At 49.6% G+C, this 26419-nt stretch overlaps 7 protein-coding genes across 7 annotated transcripts; 5 read left to right on the top strand and 2 right to left on the bottom strand.

Annotated features, from left to right (window-relative positions):
- Positions 1 to 134: 134 nt before the first annotated feature.
- PSF3 (DNA replication protein) lies at positions 135 to 1009 on the top strand (the record flags this gene model as incomplete). Its single annotated transcript, XM_049251971.1, has 6 exons — positions 135 to 176; positions 235 to 303; positions 370 to 428; positions 480 to 669; positions 724 to 832; positions 942 to 1009. The coding sequence occupies 6 exons, from the start codon at positions 135 to 137 to the stop codon at positions 1007 to 1009; spliced, it is 537 nt and encodes a 178-aa protein (XP_049108854.1).
- An 820-nt stretch (positions 1010 to 1829) lies between these two features.
- On the top strand, positions 1830 to 4916 carry LOZ57_002915 (uncharacterized protein; the record flags this gene model as incomplete). The annotated part of the gene is made up of 3 exons (XM_049251970.1): positions 1830 to 2313; positions 2426 to 2661; positions 2718 to 4916. The coding sequence occupies 3 exons, from the start codon at positions 1830 to 1832 to the stop codon at positions 4914 to 4916; spliced, it is 2919 nt and encodes a 972-aa protein (XP_049108853.1).
- Positions 4917 to 5668: 752 nt separating this feature from the next.
- Positions 5669 to 6486, bottom strand: SOD2 (Superoxide dismutase [Mn], mitochondrial; the record flags this gene model as incomplete). The annotated part of the gene is made up of 4 exons (XM_049251969.1): positions 5669 to 5762; positions 5822 to 5889; positions 5955 to 6361; positions 6417 to 6486. 4 exons carry the CDS (start codon positions 6484 to 6486, stop codon positions 5669 to 5671), a joined length of 639 nt encoding a protein of 212 aa, XP_049108852.1.
- Positions 6487 to 6994: 508 nt separating this feature from the next.
- Positions 6995 to 9286, top strand: LOZ57_002913 (uncharacterized protein; the record flags this gene model as incomplete). Its single annotated transcript, XM_049251968.1, has 1 exon — positions 6995 to 9286. One exon carries the CDS (start codon positions 6995 to 6997, stop codon positions 9284 to 9286), a length of 2292 nt encoding a protein of 763 aa, XP_049108851.1.
- A 315-nt stretch (positions 9287 to 9601) lies between these two features.
- Positions 9602 to 19225, bottom strand: VPS13 (Vacuolar protein sorting-associated protein 13; the record flags this gene model as incomplete). Its single annotated transcript, XM_049251967.1, has 4 exons — positions 9602 to 9642; positions 9702 to 10118; positions 10179 to 11790; positions 11843 to 19225. The coding sequence occupies 4 exons, from the start codon at positions 19223 to 19225 to the stop codon at positions 9602 to 9604; spliced, it is 9453 nt and encodes a 3150-aa protein (XP_049108850.1).
- Positions 19226 to 20239: 1014 nt separating this feature from the next.
- Positions 20240 to 21295, top strand: LOZ57_002911 (uncharacterized protein; the record flags this gene model as incomplete). Its single annotated transcript, XM_049251966.1, has 3 exons — positions 20240 to 20521; positions 20588 to 20812; positions 20879 to 21295. The coding sequence occupies 3 exons, from the start codon at positions 20240 to 20242 to the stop codon at positions 21293 to 21295; spliced, it is 924 nt and encodes a 307-aa protein (XP_049108849.1).
- A 1848-nt stretch (positions 21296 to 23143) lies between these two features.
- GUT1_2 (Glycerol kinase) lies at positions 23144 to 25021 on the top strand (the record flags this gene model as incomplete). Its single annotated transcript, XM_049251965.1, has 4 exons — positions 23144 to 23400; positions 23465 to 24459; positions 24538 to 24704; positions 24761 to 25021. The coding sequence occupies 4 exons, from the start codon at positions 23144 to 23146 to the stop codon at positions 25019 to 25021; spliced, it is 1680 nt and encodes a 559-aa protein (XP_049108848.1).
- Positions 25022 to 26419: the final 1398 nt, after the last annotated feature.

The following is a 26419-nucleotide window of genomic DNA, read 5'->3' as shown; positions in this document are numbered from 1 at the left end:
GAACTTGCCGTCCGTTCGAGAAGCTCCAAGCGCCGGTGATCAAGCTCATTGCGTTGCATCGCGCTGCTGACTAGTTAGTTAGTTATCCAGCCAGCCGGTTGACTGTCGTCCTTCTCTCGCTCCGCCGCGCTGCCATGGCCTACTACGACATCGACGAGATCCTGACCGACGCCCAGGTCGGTGTCCAGTCTGTTCTGTGTCTGTGGTGTACTGACTCACTCACTCGCTGCCTAGAAACTGCCCTGCACCTTCGAGCTCGACGTGCCCGGCCTGGGCTTCCTCGACGGCAATGTCGGCGAGGACGTGAGACTCCCCCGACCGTATAATACTATCTCCAAACCCCCGGCTGACCGCTCCTCGCCCACCTAGATCAAAGCCGGCACGCGCCTGGAGGCTCCCGCCTGGCTGGCCATCATGCTGGCCCTGGGGTACTCCCTCCCTCTTTCTATCACATACCTCCCCTGCTAACCACTCCCCAGAACGAGCGCCGGCAACGCCGCGCTGATCAACCTCGACGTGCCCCAGGCGCTGTCCGAGCCCGTGCTGAACGCGCTCAAGGCCGACCCGCGCTCCGTCGACGTGCGCTCGCTGGCCGCCCACTTCTACCGCCTGGCCGTCAAGACCCTGCAGGTCTTCGACGAGGACGAGATGGTCGACCTGCTCAGCGATGTGCGTGTGTCTGTCTGTCTGCCTGTCTATGTTTCTACTAACCCTTCCTTGCAGACGTTCAAGAAACGCGCCGTGCAGATTGCCGACCACGCGCATAATCCCACCGGCGCCCTGGGCGGCGGCGTGGAGTTCCTGCGCGGCCTGGATGAAACAGAGCGACTCTGTGAGCCCTTGTTTTGTTTCTCCTCTTCTTTTTTCCTTTTCTTCTTCCTCTCTTTTCTTTCCTTCTTCTTCTTCTTCTTCTTCTCGCTGACCTCTTGCTGCCTCTCCAGTGTTCCGCGCCGTCCACGACAGCGCCAAGGAAGTGCGCGTGTGGACCGGCGAGACCGCGAAGAAATGACCGCTACGACTGACTACTGATGAGGATGGACGCGGGCGTTTGGTAGATGCATAATTACATGGTTAAACTAGAGCGCACAGGCAGTGAATGGACAATAATGACAGCCATCGCGCTGGACGAGTTCCTCGTTTCAAGCGCGTTCCATCTTAACAAGCGAGCCCACCACACTGATACACGGACGCGGAAACAGTTCGCGGCAGCCAAGCCGCAGCGCAAGCTCATCCATGCAAGCGGCTTCAGCTCGAGCCTCTCCCTCCCCTGACAGGATGGATGCGGTGGCTGGGCGTGGCGGGCGTGTCCCATGCTGGCTGGTGCTGGCGCTGTCAGAAATAAAGATCATAAATATGTAGTCAACTACGCTGTACTCCGTAGTAGTAGTCACATCGTGACTCTCCAGCTCGCGACAGGCAGCCATCTGTGACTAGGCCCAGCCCGCCCGCACATCATCATCTTCCACCCAACTGATGCGCGGGCCCCTGAGCACACTCGCGGAGCCACCCAAGAGCCTAGCGAGCGCACCGGCTCGTAGGTTTAGACATATTTCCACTCCTTGGTAGACTAGCTAGCTCCCCGGCGCGCTGTCGCAGGTTCTGCCCGTCCCAGCCCAGCCGGCAGCCACTTTCTTACTCCTCTTTTCTCTCTCTCTCTCTCTCTCTCCCCGCCCTCCAGTGCCTCCAACCACACACACGCCCAAACGAACAACCGGAATGCCGGCGCCTGCTGCCAACCCCCGTCGTCGTGCACCTCACTCGCCCGCTCCTTTGCGCCCGCTCCGTCGCGTCGCCCGTTCGCGCCAGCACACACACACCCGCTCAACCCCATGGCGGCCTCGCACAGACCGCGCCGCCGGTCTGATATCAGCTTCGGAGGTCCTGCAGCAGCTCTTACTGCTGCGCCTCTAAAGTCTTCCGCCGCAGGAGAAGGAGAAGGAGCCGGAGCAGGAACAAGTATGGGGCCCCGACGAGATCCATTCCGTGAGATGATTATTGCGCCCCTGAATCCTGCCTGCGCCGCCGCCCAACCGTCCCCGACAGCAGCAGCAGCAGCAGCACCTGACGACCGGCGGGCTCGCGCAGGCCGTCGTCCTGCCACCCCCGAGCGCTCTGCCCGCCGCCCGCGCCGCTCGTCGCTGCAGGTCTCCAAGGGCGGAGTGAATGCTTTCTATCCAGGTACTAGCTCGCCCCCAATATTTTTTATGCTGTTGTTTGGTAGAGCTAAAAACGTGGGATTTGCAGATTCGCGAGATATGTCCAGCAACGGCTACTCGTCGTCGCCTGGTGGCAGGAGGCCCAGCACCCCGCATCGTAAGCATGCCCATGATCAGTCACATTTCTCTTTTCTCTTCTCTCTCCCTCTCTCCCTCTCTCTCTCTATCCCTCTTCTGAAAAATTCTATTTGGGAATGCCAATTGACCAGGGATCCTTCTAGGAACGTGCTCCACGCCTCACTATACCGTGAATCCAACTTCCTCCCTGCTGCAGAACCTGATCAAGGAACAACGCGCCGCCCGCGATGCCAATTGCAGCCAGCCCTCAACGCCCGTGGACTACGCGCAGAGCATGACCGCGTCCGAGAAGAATGGCAAGCTCCGCGCCGCCCTGGCGGCTGGCCTGAAGGAATCGACGGAGATGGGCGTGAGGGAAATGGACCAGGTGGGCACTCTTGCTGCAGCTACTGTTATCTTCTTCCATTCTGACACCAGTGGCAGTATGTATCGAAAATCAACAAAGAAATCTTCGACTTGAAGCTCGAAGTCGTGCACCGCGCGAAACAAGCCGACGTCATGAAACGAAAGCTCGAGCGCATGGACCAGCTAGAAACACGCATCAAACAGCTCGAGGCCGCCGAATCGGAGCTACAGGACGCAAACGACAGACTACAGGAGGATCTTGACAAGCGAAATCGAGGCCTGGTGGAGGCGGTGGGCCTGATATGTGATCTGGAGCGCAAAATAGAGGAACTGAGCTTCCACTGCGAGGAAGATATATCGCCGTCTATCGAGGAGCCTGATGAGGTCCACACCCCCACGCACCCGCCAATGATCGAGGTACCAGACCGATCGTCGTCGCGGAAAGGGACAATGTCGGCTAGAGCCCGCCGCTCGCGCGTGCTGCTTCCCCGGCGTACGCGACGGCAGCCGTCTTTCCTCCAGGATCAGAGCGAGAGCACGAGCGCCCTGCGCAGCCTGTATCTCGAGGACGCAAATAAGTCGCAGGCCTTCAGTATTTTCTCCGGGAATGAATCCGAAGAGCCGGAGTCTCCGCGGCTCAGCGCTCTCAGCGAATGCAGTGATTTGGACACCTCCTTTGGCCTCATGATGCCGACCAGACCAGAAGAATCTGACTCTATTCATGACGAGAGCGCTAGCATGCCGGCTCCTGATCTTCCGACTGCTGTTCCCGACGAGGATATTGGCCGGAAGTTTTCTCGCATCGAGGACTGGATACCGTCGAGCGCGCCGATTCGCGACGCAAGCATCACGCCTGAGCATGACACCCCAGACACGCCGACCATATCTCGAAAGAAGCCAATTCTCGGAGCTGCCTTTGAAGCCAGGCGCACGACCAAGTCTTCGATGCTGGAGAAACCCCGGAACCGGCCTACGTACGCCACGCGGCTGCCGCCGACCCCTGATACCATGAGCACGTCTTTCATTGATCCGCGAAACCGGTCGAACCCAAGCATTATCGAGGAACGAAGCAGATACGGCCGAGGCGGCGCTTTTACCTCCCTCACTAGTGATGAGTCTCTTGCTCGGCCTACATCGGCTGGCAACATGACGACTCGTCCTAATACTGGCGATACTGCGCTGAACGATGACCCTGATCCGTGGAATCGCCACCACGCCGGTGCGAACGGCAATGCGCATCTTCATAGCATCTTTCCCGGCGCTGGGCGTGGTCGTCACGCATCTGAGCCTCCGGCGGATATCTTCCACTTACACCGAGCAGAGCCTGGCGCCGGTGATAGCAACAGACTCTGGGCCGATGAAAACGACAGTCCCTATAAAGTGCGCCCTGTGAACCGGGCCTCGATTTGCGCCTTGTCGGATTTATCTCACAACCGAAGCTCGTCGAATTCAGACGCCCTGTCCCCGCAAGATTGGCTGGACGCCGCCTTGCCCATCGCAAATGACACCACTGCAGCACAAACTCGCGACAAGCCCACGATCCGCAAAGTCAACGACCCGGCCCTCGAGCTCAACCCGCATGAACCTGACCAGCCCGAAGCAGAGCTCCCCACACAACCTATCACTCCCGCTCGACACGGCGCCAGCAGAGCTCCCAATGCCCAAGAAGCCCCAGCCCGCCGCGGCCTGAGCTTCCGCCTCTTCAGCCGCTCCAAAGCCCACAACGCACCGGCCTCCGACCCCGTCGGCGCCAAACCTCCCGCAGCCTCCTCCTCCTCCTCCTCGCCCAAAACCGCCAGCAACAACCTACCTTTCCGCCGCCGCAGCAGCATGAAAGCCAAACCCTCCTCCACCACCACCACCACCACGACGCCGCGAACCCCCGCCCCACGGCCCCTATCCACCTACTCGATCCCCGGCCCAGCCCACGCGCTCGACCTTCGCGCCGCCAACAGCCTAGAGAGCATCAAACACGCCCGCCGCGGCTCCAGCGGCGGCGGCGGCGGCGGCCGCCTGTTCAGCTGGCTCAAGGTGCCCAAGGCCGGCACCACGCTCGAGAAGAACCCCGCGGCCCGCGTCGTGTCGCAGCCCGTGACGCGCCCCCACTCGGCGTGGGACTTTGCGCCCGACTCGACATCGCCGGCGTCGTCGCCCGCGCGCCAGGCCTCGTCGCTGGGCTATCGGCTGGCGGATAGGTCGGCGGAGAGCGTGGCGGCGCAGGGTAAGACGCAGCAGCAGCAGCAGCAGCAGCATCCGTTGTCGGGCCAGCTGGCGTGAAATTTGTTTACCTTCCCGCTTATTCTAACGGCAAAATTCGATTATTTGTTTTTCTTTATTACTTTTTATAGTATGTAGACTATGAGCACGAATTATGCCTGCGATGGACGATGTATCTTTATCCCTGTTTTTCTTTCTTTCCTTCTTTCTATATTGATATCTCTGTTTTCTTTTCTGCGTTGTATGCACTTCCAAGCTGGTAATACCTTATTTTGCTTCTGCTTCATTTTTCTCTTTTTTTTTTTTTTTTGCCGGCATGTATAAATGGGTCTTGTTTTACCTTCTTCTATATGTTTTCTGATCGTTTTTTAAACTGCATGATATACCCATGCTTCACTGGTGTGTTTTCTTCCAGGGTCAATAATGTTATAATGTGAAGATGATTTGGATGTTTGTTTGCTAAGTAAGGTGATGAGGTGTCCCGGGTTTATCAGATGTCTTGTGTATTTTCCTGCATGTATGTACTTTCTGCACCGTGTCATTTCTAGGTTCATAAATGGAACGAACCCATAATACTATGGGAAATGGGTTTAGGTTTGGTACTCTATAAAATAGGAGACAAAGCAGACTTAGTCTGGTGAAACAGATCTGAGATACGGGGTCTCGCATTCTTCTATCAGGTCCTATTTTTTCCCCATTATCCGTCCCTCACAAAACATATATACAACTCATATGCACACTTCCGATCCCGAGAAAATAAAGTTACACAGCAGGTATAAGTCCCTCGATACCCTATCTTTTGATACTATAGCTTAGATTTGGGTGAATCTCTTTTCCACTTCCTTCCAGTTCACAACGTCCCAGACGGCACCAAAGTACTCCGCCTTGCGGTTCTCGTATTGGAGACTAGCAAACTCAAGATTAGCTCAATGCTCACAAGGGATCGTTGTGTGATATGAACTGACTAGTATGCGTGTTCCCAGGCATCAATTCCCAGGAGAGGAGAGAATTGGCCCGCCACGGGATTTTGGTTCTGTGAAAGACATGTTGAGTTAGCAAACGTTTCGGCAAACGACCCCAGACGCCGGGGTGACGTACCGCGTAGGTTTGGATAGCAATATCGCCGGTGAGCTTGTCCTTGACCAGCCATCCCCAGCCGCTGCCCTGGATTCCGGCCAGCGCCGCGTTGAACTTCTTCTTGAACTCATCCAAGTTGCCGTACGACTTGTTGATGGCGGCGGCGAGCGGGCCGGACGGCGGTTCGCCGCCTCCGTTCTTCGACGGCGCGAGGTTTTCCCAGAAGAGGGAGTGGTTGATATGCCCGCCGCCGTGGAAGTTGGTCAGCTGCTGGAGAGTGACCTGACTTTGGATGTCGCCCTTTTCCTGCGCCTCGGCCAGCTTCTGCACCGCGTCGTTGTAGGAGTTTACGTAGGTCTGGTGGTGCTTCTTGTGGTGGAGTTCCATGATTTTACCGGAGATGGAGGGTTCGAGGGCGCTGTAGTCATCTGGGGATTGGATATTAGCCGGCTTCAAGGTGTCTTTGCGAGAAGAGGACCGTACAGGGTAGGTCGGGTAAAGTAGCTTTGGCGGCAAAGCACCGGGAGCTGGTGATGCCGGAAAGATGGGCCATGCTGACGCGGTTTATAGAAACACTGGCCCGCACAGCATTGCTGGCGAATGTGGGACGAAGAGCTGCTGCTGCCATCGTTCGTATGTACGAAGTAGAGCTGTGTAGGAAAATTATTTTGCAGAGTCGGGTGGAGGGAACGACGATTGTTGGCTACCAATTGGGTCAGCGACAAGAAAGATCAATACAAATAGAAAAACAGTTGAAACAGGGAGAACGAACACGCTCTTTATACTACACGAGCAGAGCAACAATTCGAGTCACAGCCGTGGAATCCGGCCTGGAGCAGCAGACGTCGTGTTTACTAATAAACCCAACTGGATCTACGCTAAACGTCATTTTGTCTGCTCCATTGATTAGTCAGCAGGGCTAGCTTTCCGCGGATATTTGATTCTCCGAGAGCCGTGTTTTTGATGCTTGGCGGAGACAGCGGCGATGATGAACTGTCTCTCTCATCACGTTGCCTTGTTCGTTGCTTCTGATCGATGCTAGCTGGCCGTCGTGGCAGACGATGGAGTCGACATATCGTCCCTCGTTTGCGGGCCACAAACGGAAAATCGGCGACGCCGAATCCCTCGAAGAAGAGAGCTATCGACCTGCTTTTGGCTCCCAGAAATTTGCCCGAGCCTCCTCCCGCTCGCCGTCTCCGCCTGCTGCCATGAACCCTGCCTCTCGCCCGTCATGGCGCAATCAAAATACGTCGTCTCCAAAGCCCAGCGGGAACTCCTTCGCCGCCCGGATGATGGCGAAGATGGGCTATGTGGAGGGTCAGGGTCTCGGGTCAACTGGCCAGGGCATTCTGAATCCCGTGGAACATGTTTTGAGGCCGCAGGGTATTGGCTTGGGGGCCGTGAAAGAAAAGTCCCAGCAAGCGAGGGACGAAGCTAAACGTGAGGCCGCAAGGAGAGGCGAAGTCCTGGAAGACAGTTCGGACGAAGAACGAAGAGCGCGCCAGAAACGTAAAGAGAAAAGGAGATTAGAGGGTGGAAGCCGCAGTGGAACGAGTACGCCGAAAGGCCCGCCCAAGCCAAGGTACCGGACTGCGCGAGAAATCGAAGCGGATACGGTGGGCTTAGAAATACCCAACGTATTGAAATCGTTGATTGATGCGACAGGAACGGAGCACAAGTTATTGACATCAACGGCTGGGTTGATGACACAAGTTGAGTTTGTGAATGCAGATGAGAGTGAAGCTCTCAAGCTTGCCCGCAAAGCTCGAAATGATCTAGAGGGCTTTGCCGATGAATGGAAAGGCCTCCAGGAAAGGAAGAAGTACACCGAGCTAGAGGAGGCCCAAATCGTGGAGGAGATTGATACCGTACAGAAGAAGATTGATCGACTGTCGCTATTCAACTCTTCTGTGCAAGGCTTGACTGGTATCGATCCTGAAGACAGCCTTGATGCCCGATGGGAGCAGACAACAAAGCAATTAGAAGATACATATACTCAATATCAAGATGCCGCTGAAGAGTTTGGATTATCTGAAATTGCTGTCGCCGCCATACATCCTCTATTCCGCCAATCCATGGAGCAATGGGAACCATTGAGTCAACCGGATTATCTTACAACTCACCTTAAACGGCTCAAAGCCATTATGGCACCGAAAAAGCCGGAGATAGAAGAAGAGTTTGTTGTCCGACAGACTACCACGCCGTATGAAACTCTAATATACACAGTGTGGCTCCCACGTGTACGTACAGTCCTTCTGAATGATTGGGACGTACGAGAGTCAGGGCCAGCAACCTCCCTAATTGCAGCTTGGAAAGATGTAATACCTCAATTTGTACTCTCAAGTGTTTTGGATCAGGTAATCGTCCCAAAGCTGAGTACGGCGCTGAAGGAGTGGAAACCAAGAAAGAGTAAAAGAAGTAATGGTTCATCAGAATATTTTCCCTGGTTTTTGTTCGATTGGTTATCATACTTGGATGACCAACACACCGACCCAACAGCGCCCACTGGTATTTTTTCTGATGCAAAGCGGAAATTTCGGAGTGTTTTGGATAAGTTGAATCTCAATAAAGGTATTATGAACGGTATTGATATGTGGAAGGATGTGCTCGGGCCTGAATTCGATACTGCTCTTCGAAATCATTTGCTACCCAGACTTGCTAGGCATCTACGGGAAAATTTTGAGGTCAACCCGCAGGATCAAGATCTCACCGCATTCGAAAACGCGCTGCAGTGGAAGCCATATTTTAAGTCAAACGTCATGGCTCTCCTATTATGTGCAGAATTCTTTCCCAAATGGCACGCTACATTGCATCTATGGCTCACATCGGATCCAAATTACGAAGAAGTGGGTCAGTGGTTCACATGGTGGAAGTCACAAATACCCGAAGAACTCAATGCCTTGGATGATATTGCTAAGGAATGGAACCGAGGTCTTGAAATGATGAATCTCGCTCTTGATCTTGGAGAAAAGGCCAAGACAGAGCTCCCAGCCCCCGTTGCTAATAAAGAGCAGCAAGATTTACAAAAAGAGATACATGGGATGCACCATCACATCCCAAAAGAACCGCCCCCCAAAGCTCCCAGTAAAGGTAGACCAAGGGAAGAGGCCACTTTCAAAGACATTGTTGAAGAATGGTGCGCAGACGAGGGTATACTTATGGTTCCTCTACGCGAAGCACACGTTCAAAGCGGCCTGCCACTCTTCCGGCTTACTGCAAGTGTAAATGGCAAAGGCGGCGTGCAGGTATATCTAAAGGGGGACGTTATTTGGGCGCAGAACAAGAAGTCAAAGGACGTCTGGGAGCCAATTGGTTTAGGTTCAGGACTTATTGCTAGAGCAGAGGGAAAGTAGCCTCATTAATGTTCATGTCACTATGTATGAAGTATATAATTAGACTACAATTCTAAACAATGGCTAAGCAATCATGCACATCTTTTGGACCAGCATATAACACGGTTACCTAATAATATTAACAATGTTGAATGGCTGTGATGACCATTTATATGAATATATTCAAACATAAATCATCAAATTGGTTTCTAGAATATACCTTTATTGGAAGAGCATACAGCAATATCAAGTCAATGGAAAGTCATTCAAAAACAATGTCCTTCAATCAAAAATATATACACTTAAATGATTATTTGCGCAGAGGGGGTATTTTAACTATCCTTTGGCACTGTATTTTTCATTAAAAGCATTTACAGCTGGAAAAACAACACGTTAGTAAGAGTAAGAGCTGCGCTTAAATTCGACTGTTACTCACCAATTGCAATTTGTTTATATAACCAGTTCCTCGAGCTTTCCTCCTGTATCGGAATAAATGGACCGTTTGCGCCACCCTTCAAGGTGATGCTCATCCCTGTTCTCTCTTTCGAAATTTTTTGTATGTCAGTCAACTTGATATCCCACTCTGTTGTCAACTTTTTCGATCGGACGAGCATGATGCGGCTGTATGTCAATAGAATGAGCATATCCTTGCCAGTAAATTCTAGGTGCGCGATATAATCTTCGTTAAAGTATTTGCCGTCGTCGGTGGTCTTCAGCCAAAATTGACCCAGCGCCTCCCGCTGCGAATATGGCCGGACAATTCCGTCCATACCAACGAAACGAGTAAGCCGAACGCGGTCTAAACCCTCCGGATCAAAAACGGTGGTTGTATTTCGAACACCTTCGGCAAGATCTATGATGATATGTTAGCATTTCAATTGCAATCATCAAGGTAATAATGGTAAGAGCTTACTTGAAGCAAGATCAAAAGCACCAATTGCTGGCTTTGTTGCTAGACCCCAGACACCCTTTGCAACGCCCTTCATAAAACCCTGAAACCCTTCTCTCTCTGCCCCTTCTAGTGGATGGCGAGCCAGACCTCCAATGCCACTCGCCATGCTAGATGCAAACGCACTTCCACCAGCAGTGATGCCATAAAGAGCATGCTTAGGTCTATTTCGAGCCTTCGACATTCTTCTCTGATCCTGAAACTCTTTGTCTAAGGTGGCGGCGGCAAGCCCTTTGGAAACGCTTCCAGTAAACTTGGTGAGGCTATCGGTCAAACCAAACACAGACTTCTTGACGAAAGAGGTTGCGCCTTTGGCTATTCCCAAGCCAAGTTCGTTGGGTCGGTCGGCTACTAGTCCTTGGTACGGTTCGTAGAATATATCCACAACTCCTGAACTCACTGTGTTGAACAATCCAACTGGGTTACCTAGGAAATCAGCTGAGCCCAGTACTATATGCACTTGTCTCAAGAAATCCTGAGTATAGTGGCTAGTAACATTGGTAATGAGTATTGGAATTGATACCCTGGCATTTTCCAGAATCAAGGCGTTTAGTCGGACTGGGGCGTCATTGACGTTCCCAATAGACATTGTCATCACATTAACGAAGAACATGAGAGGATTAGAAGATTCAACCGGGTCTTCAACGTTCACACGCTCCGTGCGCACAAAAGACAGATCGAGCTGCATCGGCTGTATGTGCAGCAGTTCAAAGTATACGCCTGTCCCTTGATCTTCGCCTTTAGGTTCTGGGATGCCAAACTCTTCCCCAAAGTGCGTCTCGGTGTCATCAGACCAAGTTAAATCTGGAACTTTTACGAAATCAAGAACAGCAAAAATAAAATCTTCGTCAAGCTCTAGTGTCATCTGCTGTAACAGCACCGAAGCGTACTTTATATAGAGGACTCCATACGAATCGTCCTTGACCCGAGTAATTCTCGCGTTGAAGATTGGGTGAGTCTCCATTTCCCTTCCAGTTTTTGGGACAACACTGGGATAGAGCAAGATCGGGAAAATCCCGCCATAAAGTTGATTGTCGACCTGAATCCACTTTATAGTAGTACCGATAGTTTGATAAAGTTTTGATTCACTGAAGTTGATTTCTATATCACGGAAGGTGACATATACAAGCTCCTTCAGCTTCCTATTGATCAATGAAATACCAATCCCACTTAGTCGGAGCTGTGCCTTGAAAGTAACATCAGTATTGACGTCCTTAACCTCAAATCCCGTAGAGCTATTTTGTGATGTTGTTGGTGTTTGTTGGCGGTATATACTTTTCGACGGCTTATAGTTAGATAAAACCAATATCTGGGTTGGCCCTTCGGCCTCGTTTCGCAGATCGATTATCTTCGGTTGGTCGTCCTCCCGCAATGGGGGAACCCTCATTGGTATCAAGTTTCCAATTTCTGCCAGCTTAATGTACCTTTCTTTTCCACGACAAACAAGCACAAGTGTCTTATTTTTTGAAGCTGGATAGTCCCAGGCGTAAGGCATAACGCTCCTTGGCGGGAGGCGATACCGGATTGGTCTCCAGCCACTCCCTCTGTCCTCCTCATCTTCTGCAACATTTGGGTTCTATAAAATATTAGATATACAGCCAAACGCATTGTGTTGTACTTGAACATACCGCTTGAAAGAAAAGAAATTCGCAATCGCTTTCATTGCGCATTGAAAATGGCCAATGATGGGTTTCCATGCTAATGTGCAAAAAGATGGTCGCAGATTCCAAAAGAATCTCAATCCTTAGAAGCCGCTGTCTCTGGTTCTCTTTTGCGAGTTTGACATAAATGATTCCAACATCTGAGATGTTGAAAGGGGATGCCCATTGGTTGTTGAGATCAGGGAAAGCAAGACAAAGCTGTTTCTGGGCATTCTGTCGTAAGAAATGCAGGGGAACCAAGTCACCAGATTTTAATCTAATAACATTGGAAGAGCCTGGTTCGCGAGCAATGAGATCTTCCCCTAGCTTGTTGTTGAGAATGAACCTGGGTGCAATTGTAACGACCTTTGAAATCTTATATTTACCAACGCCTTCTTCGACAGATATTCCAGCATGATATTCCGTTTTGGAACCCGAGGCCGGCAAGACAACTTCGAATGTGCTCCCGATAGCCTCAAAGCTTTGAGGCTTACTCCACGAAGAGCCTTCAGCTTTTATAATAGATCGATTTTTGCTATCCGTCGTTGGGTATGAATACATGTACGGAACGGCTTTTCTAACTCCACTCGACGAATCCGTCTTGATAAATCTACCTACCCCGGCCCTTGAGGATTGAAACATACTCTTGCTCTGGAGGGTGATATCTAAACCTGTTCTGTTTAATATTAGATATGGACTATAGACGGAGACTTTAAACGATCCGCCGCTGTCTGGAATTGCAAAGTAGTGGAGCTTTAGCTTAAGCTCGACTCCTGCATCGTCTTGGATTGAAAGTGTATTTTCCCTGCCAAAGTCATCATGGGGGGTACTGTTGATTATAGCGAACTCGCACTGACGAAATTCTGTATCTTGCATGTCTATGCTGAGAAGTAGAAGATGCGATAACTCAACAACATGAACAGGGCTGATACCGCCTTTTCGAAGGAAATTCGTCCAATCTTTTCGTGTGTTTCTGTCATAAATACGATACTTAAAATCATACGGGAGCAAGTTTTGAATCTCAAGAGGTGCGGAAAGCCGTATGCGCATGTACGGATAGACATTATGGATAGGATCGTTCTTGTCAAAAGTGGCATGCATCCGGAAATAAAACGGTGGCGCTTGCTGTCCATTTTCGCTGTTGCATTTCAGCGTCTTGGTTGGTAATTTTAGAAGATCTTTCCAGAAGAGCCGTTCAGTCGACCAGTCGTAGCCAAAACCCTGGTCGGGGCGAACGAGGAGGGATCGCATGAAGGCGGCTCCAACGGGAGCTGGCCGAGAATCACCAGGAGCAATCTTTTCTATCTTCAACAGGTGCCCGTCTTCTGGGCTGTATACTCCAATCTCGAGTGGTATTTGGGTCTTATTCTCGACTAAGAGCGGTGACCTGAAGGTGATATACTTGACATAGTCTGACCCAAGCTTAATTTCGACAAGGAGTCTGTGCAAAGTTTTATCTTGTTTCGGTTTCAGATTGTATAGAGTCTCTCCTTCTCGGATCAGTGGGATTTGATTGATACTGTCAAACCCACTGCCTTCTAATTTAATACCAACCATGCCAATTCTGCCCTCTGGAGCCAAGCTCTCTCGCATGGTATTGGGGTCCTCAAATCTCCAAGGACGTTCCTCGCCATCAGTGAGCAGGGCAGCGTGGCCTTCCTCGTTATTGCCAAAGTCTGCCCAAACTCTCAGGTCAAAGCCCGTATGATTCTGAATTCTGTACGGAGCATCAGTACCTCGCGGCTTCGAAAGTACGTCTTCTTCCGTTGATACTGATTGTAATGTCTTCGATAGTAATGCAATGGTGGCAGAAGTGACCGTGAGCTCCATGGACTTATGTGAGTAGGCCTCAACAGACAGCACATTCGGAGATACTTCCTTTGACATATGGAAACCAAGCTGCCAGGGTTCAATTAATGGCTCCCAGGCGGATTTGGAGAAATTATAAACATTAACAAGGGTGTCGAATGATGTGTCTGCACTCAGGTTGCCAGACCAGTCACGAATATTCATACTGAATGGGTTTACCCTCCAGTCAACAAGAGGAAGCATATGTAGATCACCAATAAGAACCACTCGCATGCCATCAATCGTAATGGACATCTCCTCCTTCTTCATTATAGCTGTCTGTTGCATTATTTGACTCGGTGCAGAGTTGGAGCGAGAAATCACTTGACCAGCGCTAATAGACTGGCCTCTTGACCTTCTCCTAGCGGAAGTGTTCGAGCTGCCTTCTGCTATCTGCTTCTTTTCATTGCTTTCTGCTGGTGGAGACGGACTCGTCATTTCAGAAGCTTTATTTACGATCTGGAGGGCAAGGACAATGTCTCGCGGAGATAAGCGAAGGATTAAGGGATCAATATGCACATCGATCATCGTCATCATACAGCCTCGTCCTTTAGACTGACTATCCATAGACATCTCTATAGTGAAGTCATCCAAAATTCTAAGTCTACTCGACTCAAACTTGTCCATTCGGCAGAGGAACATTCCGACCTTAGAGATCTGTAGAGTGGACGCATTTTGCTGAGAGAATAGTATTTGCTTTGTACCGAGGACAATAGCCTCAGTGTTGACAATGCTTGGGTCGGCCACCAAAATTGCTTGAGCATCCACGATGTTAAGCCGGAAAGAAATTGGCATCGAGCTGTCCACATCTTTAATAGCCGGAGAGCTCGAAGATATATCGTTAGATTCTTTTGCGGGCTCATAAAAAGCTGCACCATGAATATCGTCGTCAGATAACTCCGACAATTCCCCTGCAGGCTCTTCAGACGTAAATGCTGCAGAAATAAATGACTGCAGAGAAAAAAGATAGTCCAGGGCAAAGATAACACGCGGACTATCAATTGTCAGCACGGCAGTGACTGCCCGTTCGGTGCCACCAGACATGGAGATGCTAGCCATGAATTGCTGTTGGACGTCAGTATTGATTAATGACATAATTTTTCGGTACTTGTTAGTCTCATTCCTGCGGCTGTCTCGCACATTAAATGAGTAGATTATCAGTTCGCTTTCCAGAGATCCGTCACTTAACATCTGTAACTTAACGTTCGTGTTGCTAAGGAAAAACTTCGAGAGACTGGCACTGTCTAAGGAACCAAGCGGTTCGCTCTCTTTTGCAAGAATCAGTTCAAGGCCAAGTGTATCAACCTTGAATGTCAAGTCAAGCTGGGTCCAAATTTCCGGCTTCTGTCCATTCCCTGGAGACCCTGCTGGCGTTTTTTGGTCAGGTCGAGCTTCATCTATTTTCTTATCTGATTGTGCCTCGTCACCAGCAAGGTCGGGAAGCTCTTCAATAGCTTCCTGCTCTTGCTGATCTTTATCAGGAGTTAACGCTGCTGGGATTGTTTTTGAGAGCTCAAGTAGAAACTTCAACTGCGTCTGAGATATTCTCAGGTTGATGGGTGACATTTGACCCCCAATCTTGAGATCAGGTCTAGAGATATTCACTTGATGTGCTAAGTATTGAATGTTAAAATCTAGGTCAACCCCTTCAATCATCTGCAGCTCTTCAGAATGTTCAGGCGAGTAGTAAAAATTAGATGTCAAGCGGATGTGTCTAATGCCAGCAGAGATGCAGTTGATATTGGCCGATATTTCGTTTCCTTGTAGAGGCTCAAATTTGTTTTTGGCGTATATCTCTCCTAAATGTGCAGTAATAAAGTCTCTGGGGCCGCCATCTTCAGTAATGCGTGGAAATACCAAGATGGGTGTCATGACAACTATGTCGAATCGCATTAGAGAGGCAGTTTCCTGTATTTGGGTAGCCTGGTTCGCTGCGGCCTGACGAGCGGCATTGAATATGGCCTGCATCTTTCCAAACTTTACAAGGAAGTTAAGAAGTCTTCGATATGGTTCCTCAATAAAATTTATTTTGATTGAGCCGGACCGAAGCATCACCTCCGAGCTGAAACCAGGGTAGTCAGGTTGTTGAGGATCAAATGTCTGATAACGGAAATCGGCAAAATCGTCGCCCTCTATGCTTAAGAGCCTCGTTCCGTTCTCATTTATGTCATCAAACATCGTGAGGCTCCCCATTCTAGCAGTGACGGTAAGAGAATCGCCATCCACAAATACCCCAACGTCAGCCGTATTGAGACTGAGAGTTGCCAGGCGAACGCCATCTTCGTTAAAAATTAAGGCAATGCTTTCCAGCTTGGACTTGATGCGCACTTTTCCTGAGTTGCGAGTTGTTTGAGCACTATCTTCACCACTTGACTCTGGCTGCTTCTGATCTGACACTTGTTGCGAAGTATCCTGCCCTTGATTGGTAAATGTCACGAGAACAAAGTCAAGTAATGTCAAAAGAGTCCTCCTCGTGACTATGAGATTAATTGTAGAGACTGAAAGATCTAAGTTCATTTCCGTGCCATCGTAAACCTCCAGGAATTCAGGTGACTTCTGATTCACTCGAATAAATTTGAGCTGGAACAAATCTTTACCCTCTGTAGCATTAAATCCCTTTGAAGAAATAATTTTCTTGAATTCCGAAGAGGCATCTTGCTCAATATGATCATCCACGGAAAGAGACTTAAGAACAACCTCAGCAACCATGTCATAAGCACGGAGATAATAATCCAATTGAAAATGTTCGGCCACAAGTTCCACCAGCAGGGTGTTATTCTTCTCATCTTTGGGGTCTGACCGATAGAGTGAACCCCTAAGCGTGTCGACAGTAAAATTAAATTCAAATATCCGCTGCTGAATATTGATTGGCTTCTTTTTCTGCTTTTGAGACGACTCGCCACTACTACTCTCAGAATCCGATTCAGAGTCGTGTTCGACAATAGTGATGTCTTGATTTTTTAGCTGTACAGAGGTTGACCGTGGACGGGTGTCAACGGCTCCCTTTAAAGGAACCTCGTCGTTGGACACCTGATCATCATTCTCAAATCGTGGAATTGCAATATCAATTAGCTTCATCAACTTCCTATATTTTGCGTCTGACATTGAAGCATGTAGTTCTGGCAGGCGACCAGACAGACGTGTCCTAGTAAGGTCCGTTGACTTGGGAACAATGCAAAGCTCGAAGACAAAATCCACGTTAATCCTATCAATTATATGGAAATGTTTGTGTTCGGAGGCTGGGTCCAACTGTGCTTTGGTTGCTTCTATCCCGGGGCCGATCAACACTTGCGTCGAGTTCAACTTTAGCAAAAACCTGTCGTACATCAGACTTTGGAGCTGTTCATAATCTTTTTCGCTATATTCTGCTCCATGTTTCCCCTGTATCATCTTCATTGTCTCCTTATCGACAAGCTCGCTGCTTACACAGACATTTCCGGCATCCAAAATCAAGCAAAATGAGCTCTCATTTTTTATACTTTCCGGGATTATGATGACGGGTGCTTGGATATCGAGTTGCGCATTGATTGTCTTGTGCTCCTCCAGCGCAAATTCTAACCCGGCGCGGGTTTGCTGCCGAAGTTCCTCGACGGTAGCACCGGCAGTTTCCAGAAGTGCACCAATAGATTCCATATGTCGTTCTGGAGGTCGGAAAAAGCTGACTATTTCAACCAATACCTCAGGATTGTAGATCACCTCAATACTCTTAAGTTTCAAGATGAGAGACGAATCTGCTGACCCATCTAGAGGATTGTTTTCAAATTGTAGATGGAAAAAGCTGGTCTCCGTCACATCACTATCGACCTCTGAGTCGGATTCTGAAAATTCCAACTCCGAATTATCGCTGTCGCTTTGAGAAACGGCATCCTTCACACAAACGATCTGAGGGAAAAGTGTGCCAGGCGTCGTGCTATCAAACAACCGCAGGCCTCCAAGATCAATCTGAGCAAGAAACGAATCCGGTCTCTGGAGTGCCTTTGCACTAAAATTATCAAATACCAGTCTCAAAAGCTCCTCAATTGTACCATTGCGATTCCTGTTTAGTGTGAAGCTGCCGGCCCTAAGGCGAGACTCAACCAAAAATTTCACAGATTCTCTAGGTATGTCGATAGACTGGGTGATTGCTTTCTTCTCATCCCAATCAATAGCATCATATAGCTCTTTACGTTGCTCATCTGTCATTGTACTCTCATCATCAGCTGCCTCCTTTTTCGAGCCCCAAATCCATTCGGACCATGTTTGAGTCTGGGGTTGTTTCGGAGCCACGACGTGTTCTTTTCTGAGTTGATGACGGCCTAAGGAGCGCCAGAATCGAAGATCCTCATATGATGACTTCTCTTCCAGCTTCTTGAGATCTGCAGCTTCCTCGGGAGTGAGAGCTGTGTTTCCCTTTTGCTTTTTGAAGATTTCGATATATTTTATGCGGTCGTCCCTTCGTTCTTTAACATATTCCCACGTCCACCTCCGATTCCGTTCATGGATTTTACTAAGGACAGCATTGCCAGCAAATTGAAACCAAGCACGAGGGTCATCCTTTGGACGGCACTTAGGTTGCAGTCTTTTATATTCACGGTGCCGAATAAACGAGTGGAAAAGGTCAAATAGCATCAAAACATCGCGATATTGGCTATCGTCGAGCACAAAACCGAGTTCATCAAAAATCAACCTTGCCTTCGCCCGGGGTCGCTCGGCGCTTAATGTTTTGTCCAGCTCAAGTCCAGCCTTTCCACTGACTGGTTTCAGTATATATTGGCCACCATCCCCAGAGTCAATTGCGTTACGAAATTTATCAGCCAGTTCTTCATGAGAGACAGTTTCAGCATCGACTTGGTCAGCGGTGCTACATCCTTTGCTAAACAGCTCCGCATCCGAGTTCCAGTAAACTGCCAGGGCTCCTAAAACTGCGAGTTTGTGGCTTGTCTCGGAAGTTGACTGGATAAAAGTAGGCTTCCACTGTGAGTCTGTACTCACTGCACTAAGTTCCTTGAGTGTAATTCCTGCGGCAAACGGGTGTCCAGGAACAGCAATCGCGTCCTCATACCGAAAGTGCACGTTCTTTATGACAACTTGTATGTTGTCAACAATAGCATTGACAAGGCTCTGCATGAAGCTCTGGTTCTTTAGCTGATCTTCCTTGCTCATGCCATTCCCGCGCTGATCCTTGAGCAGTTCGGCGCTTTCAAGCTTTTCCATCTTTATCTGGTGTTCTCTTCTCTTCTCCTCATCTGGATCGTAACTAGCGTCCTCCTTGGGTGCCGCCAACAGGAAGACATCTTCAATGTCAATTTTGACTGGCTTTCCTCTCAGGTTTGACCATGGTATCGACAGTGTAAGTTGACCAAGGTGGCCTTCAATAACATCGAGAGGGAGGTGAAGCTGGTCTAGAGCCTCGCGGCGTAATTCAAGATTCCGTAGCTTCACGTCGCCTGACCAAATGCCAACATTGAGCTGCTTTGCATCAAAGTTCTTGACATACATGCCCAGGAACCTGTTCAACAGGTTCGCAACAAGGCCTTCCAGCATCGTGGAAGATTAGGCGGCGCCGTGAGCACTGATCATTGAGCCGTCCGGGGAAATGTGGGGGTTTCTGACTCCAAGTGCACAACCATGGAGGGGAATGTTAGGCAGATCGGGTTTGATTAACACTTCTACATTAACAACCAAGCAGTCAGCTCCCAATATTGGTAAATTATCATTCACCTTTTGCATAAAACCATAATGGTGACAGCGAAACTATAATTCAAACTCCACCCTAAACACTCACATGTTCGACTGTTGGAGCACACAATTTCACGTAAAGGAATGGAACAGGTGAGAAAAAGATGCTGTTGGTGTTCTAGGACAACAGAAAGAGAGGATTTCACCTATGACTGTGAGGAAAACAAAGGCCTGATTGATGGCTGAAATGTTGATTTTCCCAAACTGGGTTGCATGATCCCCGAATTGGGCGAGCTTGCCTTGGTGACGTAAATCTCAGCTCTGCCAAGTTCAGAAGGCACTACGGAGCACTAACTACGGTGAGCCACAGCACTTAACTACAATGTAGCGATTGCCCAATGATCTAAACCCACCCCCTGAAAGAGGAGTTCAAGGAAAATTTACAGTATTGCCATTCTGCTCGCAATAACATGTTTGGACCATTTCGTTATTGCGTTGCTTCTTTCTCCTCAGACAATAGGAAGACCAGCCGCTCTCTCGGTTTCCCTAGCCGATCAACATGGAGGCAAACTCATTATCGCCGAGAGCTGCGTTGCAACACCCGAGGCAAGGCTGGCTGCAGAGGCCACTAGCGCAGATAACTAGTTAATCATGTTGGTTAGTTACATAAGCTGCCAGTCAAACCTTTTGACCGATTCACGGACAACGTCTGCTTGACGACCAACTGCCTGACGCCGCCCCAGCGTTCGCCTACCTTCCATCTCCCCTCTCTTAAAAGTTTTCCCTTGGATAGCTGTGGCCAATTGACCCAGCACTCCTTTTTTTACCCTCAAATAGCCCATCCGGTCAGGCTACTTCTCGCACAATCCCCTACCCACCATGTTTTACCGAGCAACCGCTGCCCGCTCACTCTTCCGAGCGGCTCCATCTGCTGCCAATACTTCAGTAACACGCTCAGCTCTCACAAGCACCATTTTCAGGTCACAATTCACGGTTTCCGCGCGACAAGCTCCCCTTCCTCGCCCCTCTACTCTTGCCTTGGCTACCCGTAAGCCGGTTACCACCGCTTTAGTTCGATATGCTTCAACCGGAAAGCAGCCTGGAACAGAACTCGTTCAAGACCCAGATGTGGACATGATGGCCGGCATGAGAAATGACATGGTAAATTGTTGCCAATATTTGCATGATCGAGTTGTATATCGTTAACAATGGTGGTTGCAAATGTAGAAAATTATCCAAGAAACATTTAGCCTCAAGGATGTCCCCAAGGAGGCCATGTACCTTGGCATGGCTGGTGTCGTTCCATATCTGGCGACTTCGCTTCAGACCGTCTACCTCTCCTGGGAGATGAATAATGCTCTGACCACAGGCAGTGGTAGATTCATCTCTGGTGAAACGGCAGAGGCGCTGATGAATGTGGTTGAACCACTGCAGATTGGTTATGGTGCTGTTGTATGTTGCCATATTATACCCTAGACGCCGCGCATCACGTATTCGATGTTAACCATATCAACTTAGATTCTGTCCTTCCTTGGTGCCATCCACTGGGGTTTGGAATGGGCAGGGTACGGTGGCAAGCGTGGCTACAGGCGGTACGCATATGGAGTCGTTGCTCCAGCTGTTGCCTGGCCGACTCTCCTTCTTCCAGCAGAATATGCTTTAATCTCCCAATTCATGGCATTCACTTTCCTGTACTACAACGATGCCCGCGCGGCCGTCAGGGGGTGGACTCCACCGTGGTACCACATGTACCGCTTCATTCTCACCTTTGTGGTCGGCGCCAGCATCGTTGCAAGTCTTGTCGGACGGGAACAATTGGCCTCCCATTATGCTTCCAAGCATGGTATTTCCGATAGATTGAAGGCATTGAAATCCATTGACTGGAAGAGTGAGGCTGAGCTTGCTAAAGAGGCTGCAGAAACGCAGGAGGAGTAAATGTATTAAAGAACGAAACCGAAAAGTACTGGAGTGGTGGTGGTGGCAGCTGGGGCCATCTTCCTTTGGGATGTTTGTAGAATAGCCAGGATCACTCGAAGTTGCGACACAATACTTATTTATTTCATTTGTTATTTCATGTAAATATGTTAGTTTTTGTTTCTTTAGAGGTGATGTGTTGGAAACCAAAAATGGTGCCACTGTTGGTCTGGGTGGCACCATTTTCAAACATAGCCTTCCGGGGCGCCGTCCGCCGATGGATGACTAGCACCCGTCGATGCATCTGGGCAATAGGGCTATGATTCCTTCTGGGGGTCAAAGGGATGGCGTTGGCACACTACTGCAAGAATACTGTGTTCTGTTCTCCTGCTCTGTTGTTTTGATGCATGCTCATGCCTGTTGCTCCACACCCATCAAAACCCCCAAAGCATAAACTACCTAACTAGTTGCTGACCACCCACGCCGATCTAAAAATAAATAGTCGCTAAGCTGCTCTGAAACTAGCCTGATGTAAGGCATACTGAGCCCATCTCCCCGGATGACTCGCAGCAAAGCTAAGGCCTCGATCGTATTCGTTGTTCAGTTCGCAGTCACTGAGAACATGCTCCGTGCAAGACGCGCTGAATCAGTGACTGGATATTCCTTGCTCTTGAACTTTTGTGTGCTCCGTAGCTAAGTAACTACCGAAAAATTTCAACGAACCCGTCGCGGAAGGACAGATTGCCCAGTCTTTCTCAGTGAATGAAGTGGGTATCTAAAAGAATCGCCAACGTGGCTGTCAACCATGCTGCATCCACTGATCCAAGAATTCAAGCTTAGGCCAACCAACTTCTGCCTCCAACCAACTTCTGCCTCCTGCGGCAAGGAATAGGGCATCGCCCGTCTCCCCTCTGGAGTGGTCTCTACCTCCAGATTATTCCTAGCCGAAAACAGCAGAAACGCAAGCTGGGGTAACTAGCAATAAGGTTAGAATATGCAGACAAGCCGGGTCCTTCGTACCTGTGCCCTGATACGAAGCTTGTCCGGGGGCCTTTGCTCGTTGTCACAGAAGGTTGTTCTGGACCTGGGCGAATGGGCCAGATAGCTTCAGATGAAGCAAATTTCATAAATCTGGAAATGCCCTCAAGTGTCAGCGGCTTTGAGATCCGTAAAGTAACGCCCCGAGACCCTGACACCGTTGCGCAACTAATGCAGGCGCAAAACCTGTAGTCTGCACGAAGAGTAGTTCGGACAAATCAGCAAGCCTCTGAGGCCTGGTAATTCCGGCGGCGCCGGTGCGCCGGGAAAAGCATTGGCTGCGGAGTTGGGTGGCTATTGATTATGGATTGATGTGTCTCTAGATGGGGCTATGGGGCCCGTCAACAGCGGTTCGGTGGGCTGGTGCCTGCACAGCCGGCATCTACGCCCATTCTTTGGCTCAACGCACGCCAGAAACAGGAATGCAGCCACCGGCCTCTTTAACTGACATCCACATCACTTAGTCTGGCGCATCGACGCCGGTGAAGCCCCGCAGTCCGGCAATTTTCCCCACCGTCCTGGCGCACATGATGCTGGGTGGCATCCGGAGACGTTCCCGACTGGGATGTACATATAATAATCTTAGCCTACCGACTGCCACTATCACACACAGTCTCTCAATCATCCTCCTGCCCTTTTCTTTCTATTCCGGTATCTTCTCCCCTGCTCTTCCCCCAAAACCTTTGGGCCTAAATTCTACTATAACTACCTCAGGCCCAGGAAAACCGGTTTCGGCCCTAGGTTTCCTGAAGACCGTCATTACTCGTCGCTATACCAAGCCACAATCACTGCACTGCAGCACGTAGTATCGGTTTCAACGATGGTAGGGCGATGGGTGGGTCAAGAATGACTGAAGCGGCGGCTATATCAGAGCTGAACAGGGTATCCCACGATAGAAACTCATCGAAAGTTACCCAGCTATGCTCGAACCCGAAGGAATTGCAGTCAGACAGCCGCCATCACTTACACCGGTTTGTGGGGGCAATTGATCAAGGGACAACCAGCACGCGGTTTATCATCTTTGATGGCAATGGAGGCTTGGTTGCTTCGTACCAGGCGGAACTGCGTCGTTTGCACGAGTACCCAGGGTAAGGACGAAGGGAAACCCAGCCCAAATTACACACAGTGGCTGACCATGTCATAATATTGCAGATGGCATGAACAAGATCCCACAGAAATTGTGTCATCCGTGGAATCGTGTATAGAGCAGGCTACGAAGACCTTCGTCAACCTTGGCCACTCCATTTCCCATATCTGCGCTTTGGGTATTACAAATCAGCGCGAGACAACTGTTGTGTGGGACTGGGAGACTGGAGAACCTCTCTATAATGCTATCGCATGGCCTGACACTCGTACAACATCACTGGTCCGGGAACTAAAATCAAAGGACGGTGCCGATCAACTTCAAGAAAAATGCGGGCTGCCTTTATCCACGTACCCCTCTTCGGTGAAACTTGTCTGGCTGCTTCGAAATATTCCAAGAGTTAAGGAAGCATATGATGAAGGGAGACTTGCGTTTGGTACCATTGACACTTGGCTGTTGTATAATCTCAATGGTGGCACGAAGAAAAACATTTTTGTCACTGATGTCACCAATGCCTCAAGAACTATGTTCACCAATCTTCACACCCTTCAATATGATGATATATTGACGGGGTTTTTTGACATTGACAGGTCTAAGCTGAAACTCCCTAAGATTGTGCCGTCTTCTGACGAATCTGCTTTTGGACAAATGGCAGTCGGTCCCCTTCAAGGACTTCGAATCACCAGTTGCATGGGTGATCAATCGGCCTCACTGTTAGGCCATGGAGCCTTAAAACAAGGCACAGCGAAGAATACATATGGAACAGGCTGTTTTCTGTTATACAATGTTGGTGAGACGCCTGTGATTTCAAAACATGGGCTTTTAGCAACAGTTGCCTTTCAATTGGGTGCTGGACGGAAGCCTGTCTATGCTCTGGAAGGAAGTATCGCCGTTGCTGGCAGCGGTGTATCTTTTTTGATGAACAATCTGGGCTTCTTCCATGACTCGAGAAAGGTAGACGAAGAAGCAGCCACAGTGCCGGATAATGGCGGCTGTATTTTTGTTACAGCATTCAGTGGACTCTTTGCCCCATATTGGGTTGATGATGCAAAAGGAACAATCTGTACGTGTCTCCAGGATTTGACACAAATATCTATTAAACTCTTATTATCACTTATAACATCGCTGACGTCTTCAACAGTCGGAATAACGCACCACACCCAAAAGGGACATATAGCTCGGGCAACATTGGAGGCAGTTTGTTTTCAAACCCGGGCCATTCTCGAGGCAATGGAGCGTGACAGCGGTCAACAGCTTTCTGACTTGGCAGTCGATGGTGGATTGAGTAACTCTGATGTTTGCATGCAGGTGCCTATGGCTAACCCCTGGTCAGTCACTGCCGACACTAACATTTAAAAACTCAGTCCCAAGCGAATATAATACGTATCCCTGTCAAACGATCCCCAATGCACGAGATCACTGCGTTGGGGGCGGCAATCGCAGCCGGCCTTGCGGTTGGCATGTGGCGGGATCTTGATGAGTTGAAAGGCCTGAACAAGTCAAGTAGGACGGTGTTCAAGCCACAGGTGACGAAGAGCGAAAGCGAGAGGATGTACCGGCAATGGTCGAAAGCCGTCAACATGTCAAAGGGCTGGCTGGAGAGTGAAGAAATCGACACAACTTGACGCTCCTTGGCAGGGAGGATATCATAGCTGGCGATTCGCTTCAATTCTTATGTGCCGTTGAGCGCGCGGACGTGTCGACCCTTGGACACTGCAACGCGCCCGGATTGTGTGTGCAGTATGAAATTGATGCATTCTTCGGCCCATATTTTGGCACAAGGTAATATTCGGGTGTCTAGCTAACCCCGTTCTATGCTACTTTCCGGCTTCAAGATTAGTTACAAATCCCCGACAAGACTTCCTGCGGCACGAGACCAGCCCACGACAACATTCCATGCCTTAGTGATCATCCTCCCCATTTCAGCCATACGTCTTTCAATTACAGTGTTCTATGAAGTGTCTATATCTGAGAATCAATGGTAAGTCATGGTGTTACCCGACTTGCTCACCGGGACACCCTTGGCACGTCTTGCCATGATTTGTCTCGTGATAAATGGGTGATCTGGCACTGCCTAAAAATACAAATGAAGCGTGCATTGGCCGCACCCGACAGCTGAGAAACCGGGCTCCAAGGCGTTTGCATCTGGCCTGGAGCAAAGCTGCCATGAGTTTCAAACCACCCAAAGTGCATCACTCCTTTTTTAGACATTCACTACCTATCCCCCTCCCCATTAATAAGTATTCCAAATGCACATAGCACATACAACTGGACTGGCAGCTTTTAACCGGGACTAGAGAATATTTCCCGGGCAGACCACCATTGGCTCAGGGGCCTCCGGGGACTAAGGCGAAACTTACTTTTAATTGCCACGATCCCCGTTGATCAAGAGTTCCACTACTGTGACTTGGTCGTGCCCGAACGATACTAGTTATCCCAGTCAAGCAGCATATTACTCCGTACGCAATTTTTATTTGTCTGGACGTGCGCCATTTGGCTCAGCCCTGCTAGCCAATCCGGTCTGGCTTCATCTCAACATCCTGCCGTGAATGCCGGAAATGGGCGCCTCGGTCTAGGTCGTACGTCGGGGATGCAAGAGCACCCTGTTAACTAGGTCAACTTGGCCCGTTCTGCCCTAACTCTCTTTTCCCACTTATGACCTGAATAGCATGGAATAGCTCCCATCCTAGGCAAGATATACTGATGGGCGGGAGCATCTCCCGTAAAACCATTTCTGCGGAGGTAAAACAGCACACCTCGCATGGCGAATGAGTGATTACTCCGCAATTGCTCCATACTCATCCGCCCGCTAGAACCTGAAAACAACCTGGTTCCGTTTGCTACAAAAATGTCCCCAGGCCCCAGCTCGCCCCAAAAATTTGAGTTACAATATTCTTGTCCTTTTAACCACGGATTCTCACACACAACATGTGCGATTACACTGAAGTCGAATACAAGTGTGGCCATGTTCGCTTTCTTGTGAAGGCATGGTGTCTTAAATATCAACAGACACAGCAAAGATG

Source organism: Ophidiomyces ophidiicola (assembly GCF_022830035.1).
Source record: "Ophidiomyces ophidiicola strain CBS 122913 chromosome Unknown scaffold_9, whole genome shotgun sequence".
Classification (NCBI taxonomy): Eukaryota; Fungi; Ascomycota; class Eurotiomycetes; order Onygenales; family Onygenaceae; genus Ophidiomyces; species Ophidiomyces ophidiicola.
Note: the sequence above shows the minus strand (reverse complement) of the source record. Positions and strands in the feature narration are given on the sequence as shown.